Source organism: Gracilinanus agilis, chromosome 6 (assembly GCF_016433145.1).
Source record: "Gracilinanus agilis isolate LMUSP501 chromosome 6, AgileGrace, whole genome shotgun sequence".
Classification (NCBI taxonomy): Eukaryota; Metazoa; Chordata; class Mammalia; order Didelphimorphia; family Didelphidae; genus Gracilinanus; species Gracilinanus agilis.
In genome coordinates, this window is record NC_058135.1 from 212,526,566 (window position 1) to 212,551,056 (window position 24,491).

Below are 24,491 nucleotides of genomic sequence, written 5' to 3' on the forward strand. Positions count from 1 at the left end.
GAAAATGGGGATAATAATCCACTCTATTTCATAGAGATGCTATAAGACTCAAATAAGATAATGAATATGAAATATTTTGAAAACTTAAAGCATTATATAAATGTTTATTATCACTGTTGTTGCAATTATTGTTATAAGTACTATTACTGATTTACAATATTATACATGAGTGAGGATGGAAATGATCAATAATAAACTAAGACCTAGAGATGGAGTTCAGTTAATTGTATTTAGATAAAACATTAGTAACACTATTTAGATAAAACATTGCTAACTTTGGGTTAAGGTTTAGGCACTATAATATTCATAAATATTTTATAACAATATGTTTGAGAAAAGACAAGTCAGGATCTTGAAATCTTGAAGCTCAGTTGAATATAATGGAAACTAATAGGATGGTTATATCCAGCAGGAAACTATAGAGATACCAAAGTAGCACAAACCAGGTTGTGATAACTAGAGGATGATCCAATTCACTAATATTTAAATACCATAAACCACTGCCAGGACCATGGAGAGCACCATTACTCTCTCACTAAAGTTTGAATCCATGGTGTATAGGACTGTGCTAATGTTATGTCAATGTTAGTATGAGAGTAAACAACATAAGCTGGTTCTGATGTTTGGATCCATTTGGGGTGGGTTTCAGGAAGAGCATCATGGAGTTGTAACTTACTAAATCTGCAGTCCTGAATTCAATGAACAACAATGAAACAGTCTCAATGAGTTTACATGCTCGTGGCAAGTTGAAATTAAAGTATGTGATGGAGCAAGCTATCCTAGCTACTACTATTTGAAGCTACTGGGCTTCACTTAGATAAACCCAGTTTTTCTTTAACACACTTCTGATTCCAGAAGAGGTCAAGTAGTAAGACAAAAGTGCCATTCAGCTTTCCACTTCAGGCTATATTGGTGATAAAATATGGACACAAAAATAATTAAAGCAAGCAAAGATGACTGGACACATGGGGATTTAATATTTCTCTAAAAAATTATCGATGTCAATAATAATTAAATTACTGTTATTCCCTAACAATTCCTTCATGTAAATCAATCACTAGGATGGTCATAAGCTACTTATCACTACCTCTATCCATCTATGCCATACCCCTGATTCTTGGACATTAGTCATCCTGAAAGAGGACATGAAATCTCCATACCTGCAACAACACCAGGTCCCTTGGCATTTTCAATGACAAATGATGTTTGACAGGCTTTGTTTCTACCGGGATCAAGAGCCGCCTCCCACCTGAGGGGTAGTAATTCATCCTGAACAAATGAGGGCTTGCTCTTAAGAAAGAAAACAAGAGACAGAAGAGAAAACAATTATCATTGTTGCACTGGAGTTTTACTTGTATTTATTACAAGCTTGTCTTCATTTGTCATATTTCTAAAACACTTTCCAGTTTGCAGATCAAACCCCATAACAACCTTGTAAGAGAGAATCCTAATGCTCATTTTTGAGGATGATAAAACAGACTCAGAAAGAGTAAAGGATTTTCCCAAGGTCACACAGCTAGAATTAAGTCTTATACCCAGAGTTTCATTCTCTTTGGAACTCTTCAACTCTACTACAGTGGCATCTTCATCCTCTAAATACCTCCACCTCTACAATATCCTCCTCTGAGTGGTGAGGCTCATTTGACCCCCTTTTGAGGAAGAATTTATGCCAGCTATGCTCAGCCTAAAGATGATTCAGCTAGGGCAATTTCCTAGTTTCCTTCTTGACTTTACCCTCCTCCCAAGTACCTTCTGCACCACTCCCACCACCCCCTTTAACTTCTTTTGTGTGTGTGTGTGTGTGTGTGTGTGTGTGAGTATTGTCTTCTCCTATTAAAATGCAGGTTCCTTTAAGAAAGGGAATGTCTTACTTTTTGCCTAGCTGTATTCCTGACACTTAGCATTGCACCTGACCCATACTAATCACTTAATAAATATTAAGTCTGTCTATTCATCTTTTGGGTATAAACCTAACATTTTTTTCTTTTACATCTTGATCTCAAGAGTCATACAAAAATGCATTACTTACTGATGGTGGTTCCCTTTTTCATATCACAACAAGCCTGATTTTTTGTTTTTTTTTTGTTGTTGTTTTTTTTAAACCCTTAACTTCTGTGTATTGGCTCCTTGGTGGAAGAGTGGTAAGGGTGGGCAATGGGGGTCAAGTGACTTGCCCAGGGTCACACAGCTGGGAAGTGTCTGAAACTGGATTTGAACCTAGGACCTCCCATCTCTAGGCCTAACTCTCAATCCACAGAGCTACACAGCTGCCCCAACAAGCCTGATTTTTAACTTCCTCTTCACTTTGCCTACAATTTACTAATAATTATATTCATGGGGGAAGTCTACTTGCTCTTCCCCTAAGTAGCAAAAGCATTCATGGTTCGGAGAGGAAGCTATTGTAAGAGATAAAAAAATCAAGGTAGGAGTCAGGAATATGTGAGTTCAGATCCCATTGATGGTGCATACTTGCTGAGTGACTTTGGGAAAGACTCAGAGAGTCTCAGAGAGACTCACTCAGGGAGAGAGGCAAAGTTGTAGGGGAAGTCCGAATCTACATTAGTAGAGGGTCTTTTCTCACTTGAGACTCCCTTACAACAGTGAAATCACAGGTCCATTCCATAGGCTTATAATTAATTCACTAAAATTAATTAACCAACCAATTAATTAATTTTAATTTGCTAATTTAAATTAATTATGTGGTTAATTAATTAATTTAAATTTATTGATTTAAAATTTCCAGATATCTCCCACTCTCCTCCTGCTCCCCACAATAGACAAAGCATCATTTAACAAAAAAAACACATGTATACATACAACTATGTCTTGCTTATTTCTTTTTAGCAGTTCTTTCTCTGGAGATGGAACTACACAAGTCATTATTCAAACAACATTTCTGTTGCTGAATATAATGTTCTCTTGGTTCTGCTCATTTCACTCTTCATAATGTCACACAGATCATTCCATGTTTTTCTAAGATTAACCTGCTCATTATTTCTTCTGGCAAAGTAGTATTCCATTCACAATCATATGTCACAACTTGTTTAGTCAATCCCTAACTGATGGGCATCCCCTCATTTTCCAGTTCTTTGACATCACAAAGAGAGTCACTATAAATATTTTAGAATTTATGGGTTCTTTTCCTTTAAGTATGCTTATTGTTATTGATGGCTTCAATCTTTTGCTCATTATTTGACCACAAAAGTTCTCTCTCTCTAGTCTACCAATCTTAATCCTATTCATTCCTCGAACCCCAAGTCAAGTCCCATATATTCTAGTAAATTTTTCTTAACTCTAGACCACACTGCCCACAACCTTTGACTTCTCTTAGAATTATTGAATTACGGAATCTCAAAATTGGAAGGAACTTTGAAGGGGATATAATCCAAACTTTCATCTGACACAAGCATCTTCTTTACAACTTCTTTTCTGTCTACTACTTCTATCTTGGGGAAACTCACAACATCATGGGATGGCTCACCACATTATAAGATTCCATATATGGAATCCAAGTCTGCCTCCCTGAAATTTTAACGAATTGTTCTGAAGTTTCTTCTCTGAACACTCCCATGCTTTTACACATTATATTATTTACATATTTTATTCATTTATTCTTTCTGTTTATATTTTTCCATTCATTCATTCAACAAACACTTAAATAACACATTTATGTTGACCACATGTTTAATCAACTGCAGTGATACCCTATTGCCTCCAGTATAAAATGTAATAGTAGTAATAATAATAACTAAGACTTATATAGCACTTCCTATGCTCCAGGTACTAGGGTAAGTGCTTTACAATTATTCTCTCATTTGATCGTCAAATAGGTACTACTTTTACTACCATTTTCCAGATGAGAAGCTGAGGCAAACAGAGCTTAAGTGACTTTCCCTAGGATCACACTGCTACTAAATATCTGAGGTCAAATTTTAATTCAGGTCTGCCTGATTTCAGGCTCTGCACTCTATCCACTGTGTCACCTAGATGCCTCTGTCTGGTTTTAAAACCCCTCCATAATCTGGTCCTGCACTATTTTTCCAATCTTATTAAACCTTACATACACCACAAATACTGTGTGATTGAGTGACAATGTCCTTTCTTGCTGTTCCTCCATTAAAATAGTCCATATCTCCTTATTCTGGTCATTTTGCCTTCCTCTCTCCTATGCCTGTACCTCTCCCTCTTCATCTCTGCCTCCTAACTACTCCCTTTGCTTCTTTTCAGAGTCAGCTAAAATGACATCTTCTGCAATTAGTCTTTTCCAATCCCCTTTAATGCTAGTAACTTCCCTCTATTGATTATCTACAATTTAGCTTGTAAATATTTTGTTTCTTCATAGTTATTTGCATGCTATCTTCCCCATGTTAACCATAATTTCCTTTTCTTTTACCTCTAGTGCTTAGCATAGTAAGCACTTGATAAATATTTGTTGACCGAGTGACTGATATGCTGGGGAAAGATGCAAATTTCAAATAAGATAGGGTCCCTGACAATGTACCTTACAGACTAATAACAAGATAAGACACAAATACAGATAATTTTCTACATAAAGCATTCTTCTGCCTTCCAAGTCAAAAATGATATTTTCCCTTTATTCCTTACAAAGCACTTTGATTTACAAATCTCTGATGTACATATATCATGCATTATTGACTATTTTTATATCTACAATTATTTCTTGTATCTGTATTATTCAGAAAATTTCAGGAGGGCAGGGATATAGTCTTTTCTAAAATTTGAATCTTCCTCTATTCTGTCACTTAGGCATTGTGAGAATTTATTTCTCCATAATTAATTAATATAATTATGATATAATTCTTATATCAGGGATTAGGAATAGAAAAGCTATACTCTCTCCATATTAGAGAGTTATTGGGTTGAAGTCCTGAACCACAGGCACCCTTAATAGTCTAGAGTTGGTTTTTTGTTTTTTTTTTTTGCATTTTCTTTGTCCTTAGGAACATGTTCCTTTCACAAAATCTGGCTAACAGGAAAGTTTTACAGTGATTCTTTTCCTGTGTATGTGTTCCCCATCACATGGGGATGGGGAGGGGTGAATAGTTTGATAGACAAACTCCTAATTAGCTGTTTACCAATTAGAGATGTCTTAGGATGTTCAAAAGAGTTGCTGAATAATTAGCTCCCAAAAGTAGATAGAGGTACCTAATCCAGGACCTTCAAGGTCTTTGGTTGTCAAGAGAGCCAATGATCAGTCATAATGCTGACCTAATAAATAAACTGATATTCTTATCTAAAATTAGTCTCTCAAAATAATTTTATTCATAACAGTATCTTGTGTATGTTATTAGGCAATTCCCTTTTTGGGATTATCAGTTAAACTAGAAAACTTTTGAGGTCCCTTCCATTGCAAAGATTTTGTGATCTCTTTGAGCTTCAGTTCCCTTATCTGTTGAATAAGGATAACAGTCACATTATTTATCTCACTGAGTTGATGCTGAGGATCAAATGAAACAATATATTTAAAATCACTTCAATTCACTTCAGGAAGGAATTACTAACCACCTACTATGTGTTCTATTCCTACCTGTGCCTGTGATTCCAAATAGAAGAGAACTTCAGAGTCTTTGGTTCTATTTAAGTCTTGAGCTTCCTGCAAATTTAAAAACAAAGTGATATGGTTAAACTTATTATTATTATTATTATTATAACATGGTTTTTCTGTGTTCCAAAACTGAATCTTAATTTGCTAAGGAGAAGATCTTTTTTCTTTTAGATCATGTACCATTGTTGTACCATGTGCTACTGTTACTGGCTACTTACACCCATGATATGTTCTTTTCCATTGCTTTTTGGATCACTTGTAGTCTTGCTCCTCCTGAGACTGAAGTGTTGCCCTTGAGACTGAGGTGTTGGTATTTCATAGCCATGTAGCATTTCCAGAAGAATATGTGTTAAAAAAAATGGACTTGGGTGTCTGAGAAATTTGGGAAAACTGTAAGGATTGGAGTTTTTTTTATCAGATCTCTTCTCCTTACTCAACTCTGAGCACAATTCACTATCTTTCTGAAGTAAAGACTAGTCATGTAATAATAACTGGAGATAATGAATAGTATGAGTACTGTAACAGTAAATTGAACATATCAAAAGAACCAGAGAAAGGCCTTCCGGGAACTATATAGATCAGAAAATGAGCAAGGACCCGAGAAATCATCCAGTTCATGAAAGTCAGTGCTGGAAGAGACATTAGAAATCATGAGAAGAATTTACTTTCATCTCTCTCATTTTGTAAATTAAGAAACTTGAGCCTACAGTGAAAACAATGACTTGTTAGAAGTCATATAGTCGAGTATTGTGAAAAGTCAAGACTCAGAGTGAGATTTTAATTTAAAATCCATGCCCTTTCTACTACATCATACTGCCTTTCCTCTGTGAAAAATCTATGCAGAAACACAAGGAAAAACATTGAGGATGCATGGCTATAGAAGAGTTGTGATCTCTATGGCAGCAAAAGCAAATATCTCTGAGAATTTAAATAAGCAGATAATTATACCAAGAGATCTCCAATAGCAGTTTGCTTCAGTAGACTTTCTGGAAGTTGACTCTTCAAGAAAATTCCATCTACAATCTCCATCCATTTATATAGGTGGCCTGCCATCTCTGGAAGGCATTCACTCTTCTCATTTCCTTCTTGAAATCCCTGATTTCCCTCAAGATCCAGAACAGATGCTATCTCCTACAAAAAATCTTCCATGATTTTCCAGCTGCTATTTGCAGCAATAACTAACATTTATAAAGTGCCAAAAACTCTTGAAATCCTTAGTTCAATTTTAAGCTTTTTAATAGGTTATGGTGGTTGTTCAGTTATTTCAGTTACGTCTGAGTATTAGGGACCCCCTTTGGGGTTTTCTTGGCAAAGATACCGGAATGGCTGGCTATTTCTTTTTCAATTCATTTTACAGATGATGAAACTGAGGCAAATAGGTATCTGAGTAAATGGCTGAGGCCAGATTTAAACTCAGGAGGATAAGTCTTCCTGACTCTAAGCCCAGCATTCTATCCACTATAATACAAAGTAAGTTGCATCTTTTAGTAACTTATAACCATACGAAGTTACTTAAAAAATTAGAACCTTGTTGAGTTTTGGGGATGCTCCATATACAATATCTCCTATGAGTCTTATGACACCTCCATGAAGTAGGAATTATAGATAAAATCATTCCCATTTTAGAGATGAGGAAACTGAGGTTCACAGAGGCAAAATGATTTCATGGCTAGTCCACAGCTAGTAAAGTTCAGAGTTGGCAATTGAACCCAGGTCTTAATGATTCCAAGCACAATATCAATCTCAGTTACCTCTCTTCCTCTTAAAATTACTTTGCTATATATACTTTGTATTTGTATATCTATGAACAGGTTGTAGTGTGTGTGTGTGTGCAAACATACATATATATATATGTATATATGCATATACATATATATATATGCATCTATATACATACACATTATAGCATGCTTCTCCTCTGATCTGGGACCTGGAGAAACCATTGCCATTCTGACCCAAATCCTACAACATACACATATTCTACTGGAAGAATATATATAGTATAGATATATAGATGATAAATGATAGATAGATGTAGATAGATGGATGGATAGATGGATAGATAGATAGAAGGATGGATGGATGTAATAATGGATAATATTATGAGATAATATTATCTTAATAATAAGGTGGATAGATAAATGGATATATATATATATATACATATATATATTATAAGCTCCATGAGGGTAGAGACTTTTTGCTTTTCTTTGGGAGGGGGGTTGTAAATTGAATAGCATAATTTCTGACAAATCTGAATATTTATGGGGAGAAAAATAATGAATAATATTGTGGGGTGAGGATTGGGCTAAGTCTCTCTTGGTAGGTACAAATCTCAAATTTTATATAGCTTAGGTGCAATATAGATCTTTCTCTTTTTCAGACACTTCAAACTTGGGGCCCAAACTCCTGAGTGAGATCAGAACCAAATTAAAATACAAATAAATTGTAAATTAAAATATTTAACAAAAGAAATAAAAATACAATACAAATTCAAGCAGATTCAATCAATAAAATATAATAAGATTCAATCAAATAAAATAGTGTTTATTTGTAACTTTNATATATATATACATATATATATATATATTATAAGCTCCATGAGGGTAGAGACTTTTTGCTTTTCTTTGGGAGGGGGGTTGTAAATTGAATATCATAATTTCTGACAAATCTGAATATTTATGGGGAGAAAAATAATGAATAATATTGTGGGATGAGGATTGGGCTAAGTCTCTCTTGGTAGGTACAAATCTCAAATTTTATATAGCTTAGGTGCAATATAGATCTTTCTCTTTTTCAGACACTTCAAACTTGGGGCCCAAAATCCTGAGTGAGACCAGAACCAAATTAAAATATAAATTAAATTGTAAATTAAAATATTTAACAAAAGAAATAAAAATACAATACAAATTCAAGCAGATTCAATCAATAAAATATAATAAGATTCAATCAAATACAAATAGTGTTTATTTGTAACTTTCTAAGTCAATATTCTTTTCCTTGATCTACTTACTTTGCTTTGCATCTATATAAATCTCTCTATATTTCTCTAAATTAGTCACATTGATTACTTCTTACAGCACAGTATTCTCTATTATATTAACATAACACACTCTAGTAATTCCTCAATTGATGAACATCTACTTGGTTTCTAGTTCTTTGCTCCTGAAAGAAAAGTATTTTGCCTTGATTCCCATAGAAAATACTGTAATAAATACGTTTGTGTTTGTGAATGTGGAGCCTCACTCCTTGGGGTATATAATATTGGTTTGAAATTGTTTATTTATAGAGAGCTCAATTACAACTGCTAACAATAAGTGTGTCAGAAAGTCAGAAAGAAAAAGGAACCAGAGCCTGGACCCATGATTTCATTGGTAGAGAGAATTCCCAGGTGAGGATATCTTCTTTATCAATACAGGTTAACATATTTTCTGCAATTTACAGTCTAAGTGTTTGAGTTCTTAATGTTTTCTCTGTTATAAATTCCTTTGGCAGACCCTTTCTTAGAATGTTTTAAATGGAAAAAAAAATACTAACTTTCAGTTAGAATTTATTAAAGCATTTTTTCCCATCCAAGTTCACTTTCCTTTTATTGTTAAGTCCTGTCTTAAAACTGCCTAGAATATTGGGCTGGTAAAATGACTTGCCCAGGGCCATATAGCCAATATGTGAGAGAGGTAGGATTTGAAGTCAGTTTTTCATGACATCAGTTAACTCCCTATCCACTAGCCTCTCAGAGAGAATTGGAAAAGACAAATCTATAGTCACCAAAAATCTACATCTACTATTACTACTACTACTACTGCTGCTGCTGTTGCTGCTGCTGCTGCTACAGATAATAATAAAGTAGTAGTAGTAGTAGTAGTAGTAGTAGTAGTAGTAGTAGTAGTAGTAGTAGTAGTAGTAGTAGTAGTAGCAGCAGCAGTAGTAGTAGTAGTAAGTAGTAGCAGCAGCAGTAGCTAATATTTATATGGCACCTACTATGTGCCAGGCAATATGCTAAGTGCTTTACAAATATTATCTCATTCACCAACCTTAGGGGAAGGCAGAACTATTATTATACTCACTTTATAGATGAAGAAACTGAGGGAAATAGCAATTAACTTGTCCAGGTTCACACAGCTAGTGATGTGCAAGTCCAAGTTTGACCTCAAGTCTTCCTGATTCTAGGACCAATGCTCTATCCACTGTGCCACCTACATCCATCCTCAAAACTAAGCAGGGTGGGTTTAACCTGTAGTTGTATAATTTCTTCCTCCTTTAAAATGAATTTAATATAATGGCTTTGAAATGTTTTCCCCCTAATTTAATGAAATTCTTTCCAATCTGTTTGATAGGACAGATCTGAGTTAAGTAATTCACAACAGCTTTTCTATTCAGCAGGTTGGGAGAATCAAGAATAAGCTTCTAATTTTGCAATACTTTGGGTCTTTTGGATGATTCCCATCAAAATAAGTCTCCAAATCTCTCACTCCTGTCACTGACTCACTCATCTCCATAATGATGTGACCGCTTTCCTGTGATTTGGACCCAGGCTACCTTCCAGTTAGGGTTTGTCTTTTCATTGGTCCTGCCAGTGAAGTTGTCTCTTCTCTTTATCAAGCTCACAGTGACATTGATTTGGCATCTGTTATTTGACTAAATGCCTGACCCATGAATCCGACGCCTTAGCCCTCCCCCCACATCCATTTGGCTAGACTCTTGGTCATGAAGCCTGATAGGAAATCTGGCATCCTCTGTGGGCTTGGCACTTCCCCAGCAGTGTGCATTCATGAGTCAAGGTGCCCTCTGCAAATAGCAGAGTTCTGACAGTAATTATTTTAAATTCTAAGACCTTTTAAAAGCAAATAATCATGATTCCTTTTCTTGATTTTGTTTTCATGCGCAGGCGAGCATCTTGATTTTGTAAGGTGCCAAGTATGTGCTCATATTTTCAGGCTCACAGAAAATTAGGACCAGAAGTGACTTGGAATTAGAAGAGACCTTAGAACAAAGTAGGTCAGAGATGAAAGGGGACCTGTAGGGTCACATTGTCCAATTCCTTCATTTTACAGATGAGAAAACTAAAGTCCAGGGAGAAGTAATTTATTCAAGGTCCCATAGGGAATTAAGAACATAGTCTAGACCAGTGGTGTCAAACTGAAATAGAAATGGGGTAGATTGTGCGCTGGCTTTGGAGTCAGGAGGACCTGAGTTCAAATCTAACCTCAGATGGTTACTAGCTGTGTGACCCTGGGAAAATAATTTAATCTCTCTTTGCCTCAGATTCCTTATCTGTAAAATGAGCTAGTAAAGGAAATTGCAAACCACTTCAGTATCCTTGCCAAGAAAACCCCCAATGGGGTCAGGAAGAGTTGGATGTGACTAATGAACACCCTCAACACAATAAATCCATAAATATGCATCTCTACACTTGCATATTGACTTAGTTTAAAAGTTATATTCTCTGTTTTATTGTATTTGTATTTATTTTGTTAAATATTTCCCAATTATTCTGTAGTTTGAGTCACTCACAAGAGGGCTGTGGGCATGATGTGGCCTCTGGTCTTGTGTTTGACAGACTCTTTGGGGCTAGATCATAGCTCAGGTCTCTTGACTTTTATTCTATGCATCATATGACCTACATCTTTTTTTTTTAATCCCATGCTTATACAACTTAATGATGTCTCATGCCCCAGTTTTGCCACTTTCAAGGTCACTAGTCTGCTCGGGAGAGCTGTTAAATGGATGCAATGGCTTTGTATGAAACAAAGGGGCACAGCTAGCTAGCTAGATGCTTTGGGGAGCTGAGTGGAACGTGAAGATTCCTCTCCCTGCCACTAGACGTCCCTCGAGTTACACTGAAGTGCGAAGCACTCTCACGAAGAAAGTGACAAGGCAGAAAAGATGTTTTGTTCTTGGACTGTAAAAAGCATTTCTCCTTGGCACTAGGTCCCAATCAATCAATCAATGAGAAAGCATCTATTTCTGGCCACTGTACTACATTATTAAGGACATTTGAAAAAGTGCACTGCATCTCCCATCTCATAGGGCAATATTCTTACAACTAGGGCAGTCTAAGAGGACAATGAGCTGCCAAGAGAGGCCATGGGCTCCCCTTCATTGGAGACCTTTAGAGGCTGGATGCTGACTTGATGGCTTTGTTATAATCTGGGCACGAGCTGGACTAAGTGGCCAATTATTTCCCTTCTGATTATGAAAATTATCTGATTCTCTGCCAAACCACTCTTGCAACAAGACCCTGGCACCATGAAACCTAGGAGAAATGTAGGTCCAAACTACCCATTTCTCAGCTTCCTCAGCTGATGAGAGCTGGAGATGGAAGTTCACTTCCAAGGTAGGAGAGATGGAACTAGTATTCTTAGGAGTCTTCTTCCCAAGACAGGGGTTCCAAACTTCCAACTCCAAAGGAGAAAGCAGGTCTCCTGATACTTGATCCAACACACTTCTCACCACACCATAAGAACTTACATAAAGAGCTGGAAGGAACCCCTGAGGACAACCAAGCCAGTCCCCTGCTTTTATCCTAAGAAAATAATTGGCCCAGGATGGATTCTAACAGGAGATTTGGTTTTGAAATAACGGATGTTCTTTTTCTTTTAAAGAATGAGACAGATACTGGTATCTACCTGTTGAAAAAAATTAGCAAAAAAAAAATCTCTTAGTCTCTGTCCTAAGCCCACTCTCTGGTTTTATGGGCTAATCTACCCCACCTTCTTTTGCAGAGATGTGGCTACAAAGCTGTGCCCTCACTTACCTTGTCCTCTCTGGAGGAAGAATGCATTTTTTAAAAAGGGGTAATAGTAGACAAACTATAAGCATGTTGGTTCTCTTCATGAAATCCTTTAGATTCCTTTCCCCCAGTAGCAATTCTCAACTTGTTTTTCTCTTTTAATGTCCCCCATAATCTACTCAAAAACACACAATTTACCTTATTGACTCTCTTCATATGACCTTATACAGGACTTTGCCATTTGCCCAACACACTTAACACACCATATATGTTGTAACATTTGATGTGTATTAAATCATCACCCTACTAGACTATGAACTCAGCAGGGAAAGGTCATTATCTTAACTAAACTCTGTAGTTAGCCAATACTAGCCCAGTGCTCTGGTACTTAAATGTTTGTTCAATTATGTTGCCATGCCTTTATCTCTCATAAGACCACACATTTAACTCTTTTGTAAGTCTGAAAAGCACCATATAAATAAACACTGTTGTTGTTGCCATTATTTATTATTATTTCAGATTATAAGATCCATGATGCAAGGGGCTATCCTATCAAAGCTTTTTTGAGAACACGGTTTTGAATTTAGGATTCAATCCTTATGAACTGTATCACCTTCCATGAGTCATTTAATCTCATGGCCATATCATTATTGTGATATGGCAGTCAAAAAAGCTAAGATGATCTTGAGATCCATCAATGAAGGCATGGTGTCCAGAATAAAACAATAATATCAATAACAATAATAACTGTTATTTATATAGCACTTCAAGGTCTTCAAAACACTTTAAAGTGCTATATAAGTGATCATTATTATTGCTGTTATTATTGTTGTTACTCTAGGTAGATTCTTTCATCAACCCTCTTTTCAGATAAAATAAGGCAAACTGAGACTGAGCAGCTTGCCCCAGGTCACAAAACTAAGAAGTGTCTGAAGCAGGATAAAATAACTCTAGAATTCCTTATTCCAGGCCCAGAGCTCTATTCACTGGACCACCTGCTTCCCAGGTGAAATGAAGGAGATGACAGTGCTATTGTCCTCTGTTCTGCCTCTGGCCACGTCTGGAGCATTGTATTCAGCTTCAGCTGGAGGAAGGAAAGTGGTGAGCCAACCCAGAGAAAGGGCTGGGAATTTGAGACCCTATCTTTTAAGGATTAGTCAAAGGACTGAGGGTTATTCACTTTAAGAAGTGAAGGTTTAGAGTGATGTGATGGCTGCCTTAAAGCATTTATTTTAAAATTGCCTTGTGTAGGCTAGGCATGTGGTGAGAAATGGTAGCTAGAGTTTTCCTTAGTCTCAGTCTATAATTAGGACTAAGGTATGGAAATTATAAGGAAGAATGACTGTGACTCAATACAAGGAAAAACTTACTAACAAAGAGTTCTTAAATCGTTTAACTCAGTAGTGAGTTTCCACAAACTTAAAATTTTCATTCAAGATCAGGTGATCATTTTTTCAGGGCTCCTCTTGAAGGGTAGGGGTTGGCCTGGATGATCCCTGTAATCTCTTCTGGAGACCCATGAAATAAGATAGTACATGATTCTAAAATGTAAAAAATATCTGCCCTCTTTACTTCACAGGGTTATTGGGCAAATCATAATATTTAAATCTGTATCACAGACTCTAAATGATCACCTTAGGGCAAATATTAATAATATGGAAATAGGTCTTGATCAATGACACATGTAAAACCCAGCGGAATTGCTCATCAGCTCTGGGAGGGGAGTGGAAAGAGGGGAGTGAAAGAACATTAATCGTGTAACCATGGCAAAAAAAAAAAAATTCCAAATTAATTAGTTAATTAAATACATGAACTTAAAAAATAAAATAAAAATATAAAATAATAAATGATTAAATTTTTAAACAATCTGCATTATTAAATTTACATTAAATTAAATTTCCATCATTAAATTTACTCTAATTTTTCATGTAAAGAAACTGAAGTACCAAAAGATCAAGTAAAGACATATGGGTAACAAATATCAGAACTAGGACTGAAAACCAGATTCTCTGACCCTGAAAACTTTGCTTATTCGCTGTATCATGCTACAAAAGAGAATATATAGATATTGTTTTATGACAATAAAATTATAAATGAATGTGAGATTGGATCATAATGATAAAACACTAATTTTCCTCATTTTACCCCTACAAAAGTCTATTTCTAATGACTTATTATGGTGAGTAGGGGGCAGCTGTGTCTCAAAAGCCATTCTAGTGGAAAACAAGCTATCAAAGATTCTACCATTTTGAAAGAGATTCAAGGACAGATTAGGTGAGGGACTAAGTGTATAAGTATGCAAGGACATGTCATTTTTAAAAGTCCATTGGTAGATTTCAGCCTACAGACTGATAAATTCTTAGCCTGGCAATTGTCTGAGAACCATCTTCTTTGATACAGGAGTCCTGATCCACATTGGGACAAGTACAGCCAGTTAGTCAATTAGTTACCCAAGAAAAGCAGGTAGGTGGCACAGAGCGTAGAGCATTGGATTTAGAACCAAGAAGACTCATCTTCCTGAGTTCAAATGTGGCCTCATACACTAGCTATGGGACCCTGGGAAAGTCATTTACCTTTGCCTCATTATATTTATTCAAATATAAAATGAGCTGGAGAAAGAAAATGCAAACCATTCCAGTGCCTTTGCCAAGAAACCACAAATGGAGTCACAAAGAGTTAGACAGGATTGAACCATATAATATACATATGTGCCAAGCACTGTATTAACGACTGAGGGTACAAAGAAAGGTGAAAAACAGTTTTCAAGGAAATCATAGTCTAATAGAAGAGACAACATTTCATAACTATAAGAAAACAAGCTAGAATCAGGATTGTTAAGCCCTTGAAATAGTATTGACATTTACTTTTGGTTAGGTAGCCTACTCTAGTTTTCTTGGGCTGATCCACTTAGTTTCTAATATCCAATACTTATTATTATTTTAGTTCTTTCCTTTTCTCTTACTTGCTTTCCCTAAATTCCTCCAATGACCCAAAACCCTCCCTATGGTCCACTTTCCCGCTCAAATCCTAGTTCCTCCTATGGGAAGGCTTTCTTGACCTCTACCAATCCCCCTTTCCTCCAACTTCTTAAGAGTATTTATAATTTTATGCCATACAGTCCAGAGGGCAGTTTCATATGGTCTTGTATTCTCTGATTCATATATGCCCACACTGGACACGTTGAGAGAGTATTGCCTTCAGTATAAGGCAGTGATTCCCAAAGTGGGCACCACCGTCCCCTGGTGGGTGCTGCAGCGATCAAGGGGGGCAGTAATGGCCACAGGTGCATTTATCTTTCCTATTAATTGCTATTAAGATTTTAAAAAATTAATTTACAGGGCGCTAAGTAATATTTTTTCTGGAAAGGGGCTGGTAGACCAAAAAAGTTTGGGAACCACTGGAGTAAGGGAAACCTAGGTTGAAGATCTGTTCCAGATACTTATCAGCTGGGGGACCAGGTAAGCTGCACCCTTATTAACTCTGAATTTTATCATTTTTCAAATGGAGATAATAATAGTCCCTGCCTTAGAGGGTTGTTATGATGGTCAAAAGAGATAATAATGGCTATAAATCTCATCGTGAGCCTTAAAGTATTATATAAAATCAGGTATTATTTAATTTTAATGCTGTTGTCATTTTCAACTACTAACCTGTTAACTTCTAGAGGACAAAGACCACGCTATGTATCTTAGCCACTTGGGTGACACAGAGTGCTGGTCCTGGGGTCCAGAAGACCTGCATTTAAACCTGGTTTTAGACATTTACTCGCTGTATGACTGGTCAAGTCCTTTAACCTCTCCTGGCTTCTGCTTCCTCAACTAGAAAATGGGGACAATAAGAGCATCTACCTCCTGGGGCAAGGATCAAATGAGGTAATGCCTGTAAGAGTTCTTCCCATTTCCCTGGCATATAGTTGGTGCTTAATAAATACTTATTCCCTTCTCTTTCCTTCTCTGCTCCAAATAACACCAGCATAGAACTATAACTTTCTAATACAAGAGTCTAAAAAAGGGTTCAAAGAAAAGAACTCTTCCTCACATCCTGTATTTTCTTCCCTTATCAGGCTGGCATTGTCCTCAGGGGGTATGACCTGTTCTGTCTCATGTGTTACCTTGGCTCCTGGCTCATCTTGCAGGCTGGTACTTTGCTCTTTGAGTCCTCCCCTTGGAAGCTCTGGCCTCGGACTCTGGAAATCCTCCAGCTTGTTTACAAGGAGGTGAAGCACTGTATCCCGGTGCTCCTGGAGTTGGCGCAGAATTTCCTCTTTTTCTTGGTTGTTGCTCTCCTCTTTGGCAAGCAGTGCCATTAGGCTCTGCTGCAGAGAAGCCAAATGTTTCCGAGCCTGAACCTCCCCAGCTTCTAAGAAAGCCCGGAGTTCAGCCAGATCTTCCCCAACGTACCAAGGGTTGGATCCACTCTTTTCCAGTGGGACCTTTGACTGGGAATCCAAGCCTTGGCTTCCCCCTGCTTCAAGCTCAGCCATCAGGGAAGTTGTCGCTGCCCGGAGTTGTTGGGCTTCCTCCTCTAGGCGAATCACCTGGCCCTTGAGGAAGCCTTCTTGCTCTCTCACCACATCCATTTGCCGCCTTTGGTTCTGCTTATAACGCTCAAAGGTTGCAAGCAGCCTCTGCAGCTCTTCATCTTTCCTGTGCAACTGGTCTTGAAAATGCTGAAGTTTTTCTCTTTGTGCCCTCCGAGCTCTTTCAGTTTCTTCTACCTGAAAAAAAAAAATTAACAGCAGCTAATATCTACAAAACACTTTCCTCATAACATCACCTTGCAAGATTAGACAGAGAAGACATTATTATTTCTCTTTTATATAGAAAGAAACTGAGGAGCCAAAATATTCAGTGTTTTGTCTAAGGCCTGCAGATGTAGGATTTGAATCCAGGCGATGGATTATCCAAGTTGGAAGAGACTTTAGAAATCATCAATTCTGACAATAATTCTTTCTGAAACATTACTGACAGTCAACTGGTCCTCTAACCTTTGTTAAAGACCATTAGTGACCAGAAATTAACCATCTTCTGAAAGTACTACTATCCCATTTGGGGACACTTTAATTATTAGGAAAAAAGTTCCTTTTACATTGAAAAGAAATATGACTTTCTGTAGCTAGCAACTATTTCCCCTTTTTCATTCATTAAGCCTTCTAAAACTAGGGAAAACAAGTCTAATCCCTTTCCCTCTATTGGCTCTGAGTTTTTAGGCTTCCTCAGTTGCCCTCTCATCCTGGAACTTTCCTAAGCATGTGGGGCCTTTTCTCCCCATAATATCCCTCAGCCTCTCTGGCCCTTTTTATCTCATTGGTAAGACTTTCTCATGGCTTTCATTTTGGGAATGGGATCAGGCCAGCTATGCTTCATTCCCTCTCAGCTTAGCTTCTGACTTTCAGGACTTTGACACCATGCTCCTATGCTGGTTCCTTCTTTCTGGACATCCTCCTTTTATCCCCCATTGTATGCAGTCATCCTCCATTGGAAAGTAAGTTCCTTCAGAGCAGGGACTCTATTTTTGCCTGTATTTATAATTCTAGTGTTTAGTACAGTTCCTGGCACAAAGTAAATGCTTAATAAATGCTTTGTTGCCTTGTCTCTTCCCCTTGATGGCTCTTTAAATACACTGAAGACAACTATCTTATGATTCCAAATCCAGTGTTCTGTACTTTAAACCAGTGAAATTAAAAATGAATTCCATGGTCTGTTCCCAAGGATTGTGTAAGCAACTGCTTAGAAAATGAAAATATGGATTGTAACTTTCAGCACAATAGCTAATTATGTAGCTTGTCTCTGAACTAATCTTTATCCCCCTCTGCTCCCCCATTGTTTCTGTCCATGGTGGAAGTTCCCAAGCTCCCATTTTCTGAGCTAGACCTTGGTTTCTCAGGGTATTTTTAGCCTTATCACTATCTACTTGAACACTCACAACAGCAAATGAACAATTGATTGACATTGAGAAAACCCACTGCTTGTCTCCATAGTTTAGGATCCTCTCCCCCCTCAGAAGATAGACTCTGGGCAATGAAATCTTTCTTCTCCATTTTCATTTAGATGGGGCTGAGCAAACTCCACAAGATCTTTTCCCTGAAACCTACTTTTCTTCTAAACTTTCCAGTTACTGTCAAGCATAACACTATCCTACCAGTTACCAAGGTTCATAGCTTTGGTGTTATATCTTTGCCATCCCAATCCCTCACATTACATCGCCCATTAGTCAATAAAGCTTGCTCTTTATGTCTTCATAATACCTCTCCCATCTGTTCCTTTCCCTCAACACAGTTATCACCATCATTCCAATCCTCATCATCTCTTATCTGCATTATTTTAGGAGCCTCCTAATTGGTCCTTTTTGCCTCATATCTTTCTCTTCTCCAAACCCTTCTCCACACAGCTCCCAAAAGGATTTTCCTAAAGCAGAGTTTGATCATGTTACTCTACGATTCAATAAACACTAATGACTTGTTGACTCTAGGATCAAATATTATTTCATCCTTTTTCATCCCTTGTAGATTTCTATTATATTTTGTCTTTTTATCATGTGTACTCTTCGTACAATAGCATATGAATATAATTTATAAATTAGTAAATATTTGCTAATTGTCTGCATGTGCTCATTTTTTATAAAAATGGGGTAAAGGGGAGAAATAAATATATTAGAGACCATTAATCTAAACCATTGACTTAATTCTCAATTAGTTTACAGGCACATAGTAGGTCACAGAAGCAAAATACCAACTCATTTTTTTTCAGTTCTATTCCACTAGTAAAATCAGAAAAAAAGATATGATCAAATTGAGTGATGTCTGTAATTCACCAAGTCCTCAGAGCCAAATATATATATATATATATACAAATATATATATATATATAGATATATATAAAATTCAATGAGAACAAAGTAGCCAAAATACCAGTCACAGAGGTGTTGCCATAGTTCTATTTGAATTCAATTTTTAAAAAGTTACTAGCCAGCTACTTCAACAAAATAATCATTTGACTCATTCTGCTTCAAAATTTTGTCACAATCATATAATGTTATTTAAATAAAAAAGAGCTGGCTTAAAACAACACTTAATGATGACTTTAGCTACGAAATACTAACAATGTGGTTTTTCTAGATTAATATTCCATGTTTATAAGAGAAATGTTACACACAGTTATTATCCTCAATTTTCATTTATTCAACAGAATGTGAAAGCTTAAAAAGGCCTCATAATACAATGCATTAGACATGGAGGAGGTTTCAAACCTGAAATATCATAGCTAGAAGTTTCCCTGGAGCATGGACTGTCAGAACCAGAAGAGATTTGAGAACATACCGTGTTACAATTGGAATTAAACCAAAGAGAGATCTTTAGAATAAAGGTCTGAGCTGAAAGAGCTTTGGGACAGAAAACATTAGACCTAGGAAGGGCCCTAGAATATAGAATGTAGAATATAGAATATAAAATACAGACTCGGAAGAGTCCTTGAAGTCAAACATGTAATGTTAGAGCTGGAACAGACCTCAGAATGAAGAATGTTAGGGGCAGCTGGATGGCACAGTGGATAGAGCCCTAGACGTGGAATCAGGAGGACTTGGGCATTTAGACATTTCTTAACTGTAGGACCTGAAGCAAGTCATTCATCTCCATTTGCCTAGCTCGTGCCCTTCTGTCTTAGAGTGTCCAGGACACATAGTAAGATTTTAAAAAAAGAATATAGAAAGTTAGGATTTGGAATAGGCCTCAAAATATTAGAATGTCTTTTTTCTACATTTTTTCCTTTTTCTTTATTTTCTTTATTTGCTGAAGGAGTTGAAACAAACTTAATTTTTTTCTTCTAAGCATGAATCACTAAAATTATACCAACTGAACTACAGAAATTTAGCAAAGTGAGAAAACAAAAGTAATCCAACTACCCAAAGGTGAAAAGGGTAAAAGTACAGAAAGGGAGGAAAGCAATCTTTTTCTCTCTCTTTTTTTAAACAATATATTTATGAACAACTTATGATTCACCTCCTTTAGCAAATACAGGGACTCATTCCAGATAATTTTTTTTCTTTAACCATCTTTTGAGAAAATATAGATTTAAAACATAAAGTATAATAAAAAAGAATAATCACAAAAAAACTCACAAACCACACCACTATAACTGGCTTCCTTCATTAATCACAGGAGTTTTCATTTTATAAAATGATTACTAAAACTATTGAATCGATAGGGAGTCTTAGAATGTTAGATCCAAAAATAATATCAGTACATAGGCTTCTAGAGTTGGGAGAAATCTTCAAATGTATAATTTCCAATTTGAAAGAGAATTTAGAAGACAGACTACAGAATGACAGAACTCAAAGGACCCTAAGAACATTTGCTTAAGGTCGTACAGGTTAAAATTACTTTCTCTAACTCCAAATCTAATTCTCTTTCGATTAACCATACTTTCTTTCACCTAACATAAAATGTTGGATGAGGAAAGATTAATTATCTTTTCTTACCCCCTTCATTTTATAGTTCTGAAAAGGATGGACTATACAGGCACACTGAATTTGTTATCAAATGACTTGAGTTTAAATCTTTATTCTAGTACATACTGCCTGTATGAACTTGACTAAGTCATTTCACCAAATATAGTCCTCATTTTCCTCATGTGTAGCATGAGGAGAATTGGACCAGAGAACCCCTGATCCTTTCCAACTCTAAATCCTTGATGCTATTGTCTATGAAATAATAGGTCTAAGATCACATAAACAGAGCTGAAACAGGAACCCAGGTCTCTTGACTTTCAGGTCAGTGCTTTTTTCTACCATACCAGGCTATACTTCTTATATGTGTCCTCTGTTAAATTTCCAGGTAACTTAAACACAGAGTCAAAAAGGATAAGAAGTTACCAGATCTGTCAGTTCTTCCTGAATCTCCTCAAGTTTCTCTTTTGCTTGAAGAAAGGCATTTTCCTCCTGGTACACTTGGGCATTCAGCTGACCGACCCTTTCAAGAAGTTTCTGCTCTGACAGCTCCAATTCTTCAATCCTATAGCATTTGAAGTGATAAATATTTAATCCATCGTTTTTATTCGGTTTTTGTAATGTAGCCTAATAGTTTCACAGACCTGGAACTGCTCCATTCTCTCATGCTGCCATTTTCTTTCCCTGGTGCCAATTTATCTCTCACGGTCATCTCAAATCCCTCCCTCTGCAAGAATCTTACTCATCCCAAACTCAACTCACACATTTCCCCTATTTTCCTTTGCTTATGTCACTGTTCTGAATGAAGCCCTTCTACTTAGTCTAAAGGCTGGGTTCCACTTTCTTAATTGCCCTACAGAGCAGTAGGCTTTCTGAACCTAGAGAAGTGGTGGTAAATGGAGCCAAACCCTCCCTTCCTTAAACCTATTGAGACTGTTCCTCTTCAGTTGGTGCTACTATCCCAGCCACTCATTTGTGAGCCAGAGAATCAGGTGGCAAGATTTTTAGTTTGTGCAGTATTTTGCCTAAAAAAGAAAGACCTTCTAGTTCCATTTTTTTAGACCAAACTACTTAGTCAATCACTACCGCCACCGCCATCTTTACCATCCTCATCATCGTAGTTTGCTTATATGGCACTCTGAGGTTCACAAAGCCTTTGAAATGTTATCTCATTTGATCCCCACAACAATGCTGGGTTGAGAGAATTTAAATGATTTGCCCAGTCATAAAGTGAGAGAGGGAAGATTGGACTCAATCCTTCTTAACTTCAAACTGTAGTAGTAGAATTGAAAAAAAGGTAATTAAAATTAATAAAAGTCTGGAGAACTGGTGGCACAATGGATAGGGTGCTGGCCCTGGAATCAAACTGAATTCAAATCTAGATGCAGACACTTATCAACTTGTATGACCCTGGGCAAGTCACTTAATGCTCTATATGCCTCAGTTTCCTGAACTGTAAAATAAGGATAATAATAACACTAACCTCACAGATTATTGTGAGCACCAAGTAAGATACCATTTGTTAAAAAAATGTTTAGTGCTTAGCCCATAGGAAACACTATATAGAGTAAATTCTTATTTCCTTTTCCTTTCCTTCTCTCTGCTACATGACATTGCCTCCTAATGATGTAGAGGGACAAAATGATATATTACAAAGAGCACGAGATCAGAATCAGATAACCTAAATTAGCGTGCCACTAAACTCATCGTTTGCCTGGCAATAAGCAATTTCTTCTGCCTGAACCTCAGTTTCCTTATCTGCACAATGAGAAAATTAGGTGATCTCTAAAGTGCTTTTTAGTTCTAACTATGTTCTTCTGTCTTTCTAACTCTTCTATTCTATTTGCTATGCTCCAAAGTCCCTACTTGTTCTAACATTTTATGTTCTAATATTCTCATGTTCAATGCTCCAAAGTGCCTTCCAGCTCTAAAAACTTAAATGCTAAAGACCTCTTTGACTCTGGTATTTTATGCCCAATTAACCAAGGTCCCCTCCCAGCCCTAACTTTTTAAGTCCTGAAATTCTATATTCACTATTGCTTTAAAAATCTACAACTCTCTATACCCCAAACATCATATGCTCATTGTATGGCATTCTTATTTTGAATTCCTTCTCTACAAATTTCTTCTCTAAAACATATGAAAGTACTCATATCTTCTCTACTTGAATAGGTACCATAAAATTGTCAGTCACAGCCTCTGCCCTGAACACTTTTACCACTTAATTTGCCGGGAAGTTCAAAGTATCATGAAGCTGATGCTTTTTTATTAGACTCCTAAACACAAGTCCATACTGTATGCTTACCTGTTTCTAAGTCGAGACTCTGACCTTACATGCTTCTCAACAGCTGTTCTCAGCCTTTGCTCTGATGTTTCTAGCTGTTTTCTAAGATCCCCAGTATGATCTTCGCAGCTTTTTGCTCCTTCTTCAGAAAGACCCCCAGGCATATCATCAGCATCGTCTACATCCTGGAAGACCCAGGAAGTGTCAATTTTTACATTAAGATTCATACTGTCAATTTTTTCTTCAGTTGGGGCATTGACATGATAACAGAATTTTCTTTCCTTCCCTCTTTGAGCTGAAGCATCCATCCCAGAAAAAGACTCCTGGGTCCAAATTCAGCGCAACATCCAGGGAACTCTTGACATTTTCCCCCCTTATGGACTGCTTGGTATCTTCCTCAAACTCTCAGTTAGTTCTTGGTTGACTCTTTGTTGACTGAAATAGCATGTTGAATATTTATGAGTGAACTTACATTTCATCAAGCAAAAGCCATAAAATATGAATGAAGGCCTCTCACTTTACAGCACAATTGTTTACAGCAAAGTCACTAAAAGCAACATTCAGAGGGAATGACACTTGAGATTGCAAGTTGAATAGGCTAGTAAATACAGAGGGAAGAAGAAAACCAACATTTTTCAGTTTGTACTGTATAGGCTTTTAAAATCTCTCAACAGAAATCAATACTATCCCATGGTTGCATAGAATTTTGCAGTTTGCAATAAAAATAAGCATAAATCACATTCCTTGAGTGCTTTATACTTTGTAACAAGAAGAATCACATCTCAAATTTATAGATGGACTTAAATGTTACAAGGGACTTTCCTCATAAGAGCCCTTTGAGGTAGGTCTTGAAAGTAATATATCAGTCCCATTTTATAGATGAATAAATTGAGACTTAATGAAAGTGACTTCTCCATCAATTGCAGTGTCAGGTGCACTTTTAAATACACCACAGTGCCTCTAAGCCCTAAGACTTCATTTTCTACCGAAATTAATAATTTCTCATGCTCTTCAAGATATTTTTTAATAGTTCAGTCCAAAATTTAATGGCGAACTGTTTCTGGAGCTATGGGCAGGGAGAAATTAAAGAGAGATCATTCAAACTTGTAAGAATTCGTAAGAGTTAGAAGAATGTGACCTTTGCCTTTCTCATGCTAAATATTTCTTCATCTGGGACAGCTAGAGACCACAATGGATAGAATTCAGGGCTAAGAGTCAGGAAGATTCATATTCATAAATTCAAATTCAGCCTCAGGCACTTATTTGTGTGACCCTGGGCAAGTCACTTAACCCTGTTTGTCTTAGTTCCTCATCTATAAAATGAGCTGGAGAAAGAAATGGAAATTCACTCCAATATCTTTGCTAGGGTCATAGAGAGTCAGACACAACTGATAAAAAACAAAAACTGAGCAATAACCATTTTTAAAACTGTGAGTAAACACCTGTGAGTGAGGTTGGTAGTGTAA

The 24,491-nt window shown here is 36.7% G+C and overlaps 1 protein-coding gene across 1 annotated transcript in view; it reads right to left on the reverse strand.

Annotated features, from left to right (window-relative positions):
• C6H4orf50 (chromosome 6 C4orf50 homolog) overlaps positions 1 to 23,333 on the reverse strand; it is a 114,633-nt gene extending 91,300 nt beyond the window's left edge. Inside the window, exons 1-5 of the mRNA XM_044681764.1 lie at positions 23,047 to 23,333; positions 21,168 to 21,306; positions 16,411 to 17,016; positions 5,549 to 5,614; positions 1,161 to 1,290 (exon numbers count right to left, since the gene is read on the reverse strand). Coding sequence (XP_044537699.1) covers positions 1,161 to 1,290; positions 5,549 to 5,614; positions 16,411 to 17,016; positions 21,168 to 21,306; positions 23,047 to 23,333 — 1,228 coding nt within the window. The remainder of the gene's footprint in view (positions 1 to 1,160; positions 1,291 to 5,548; positions 5,615 to 16,410; positions 17,017 to 21,167; positions 21,307 to 23,046) is intronic.
• Positions 23,334 to 24,491: the final 1,158 nt, after the last annotated feature.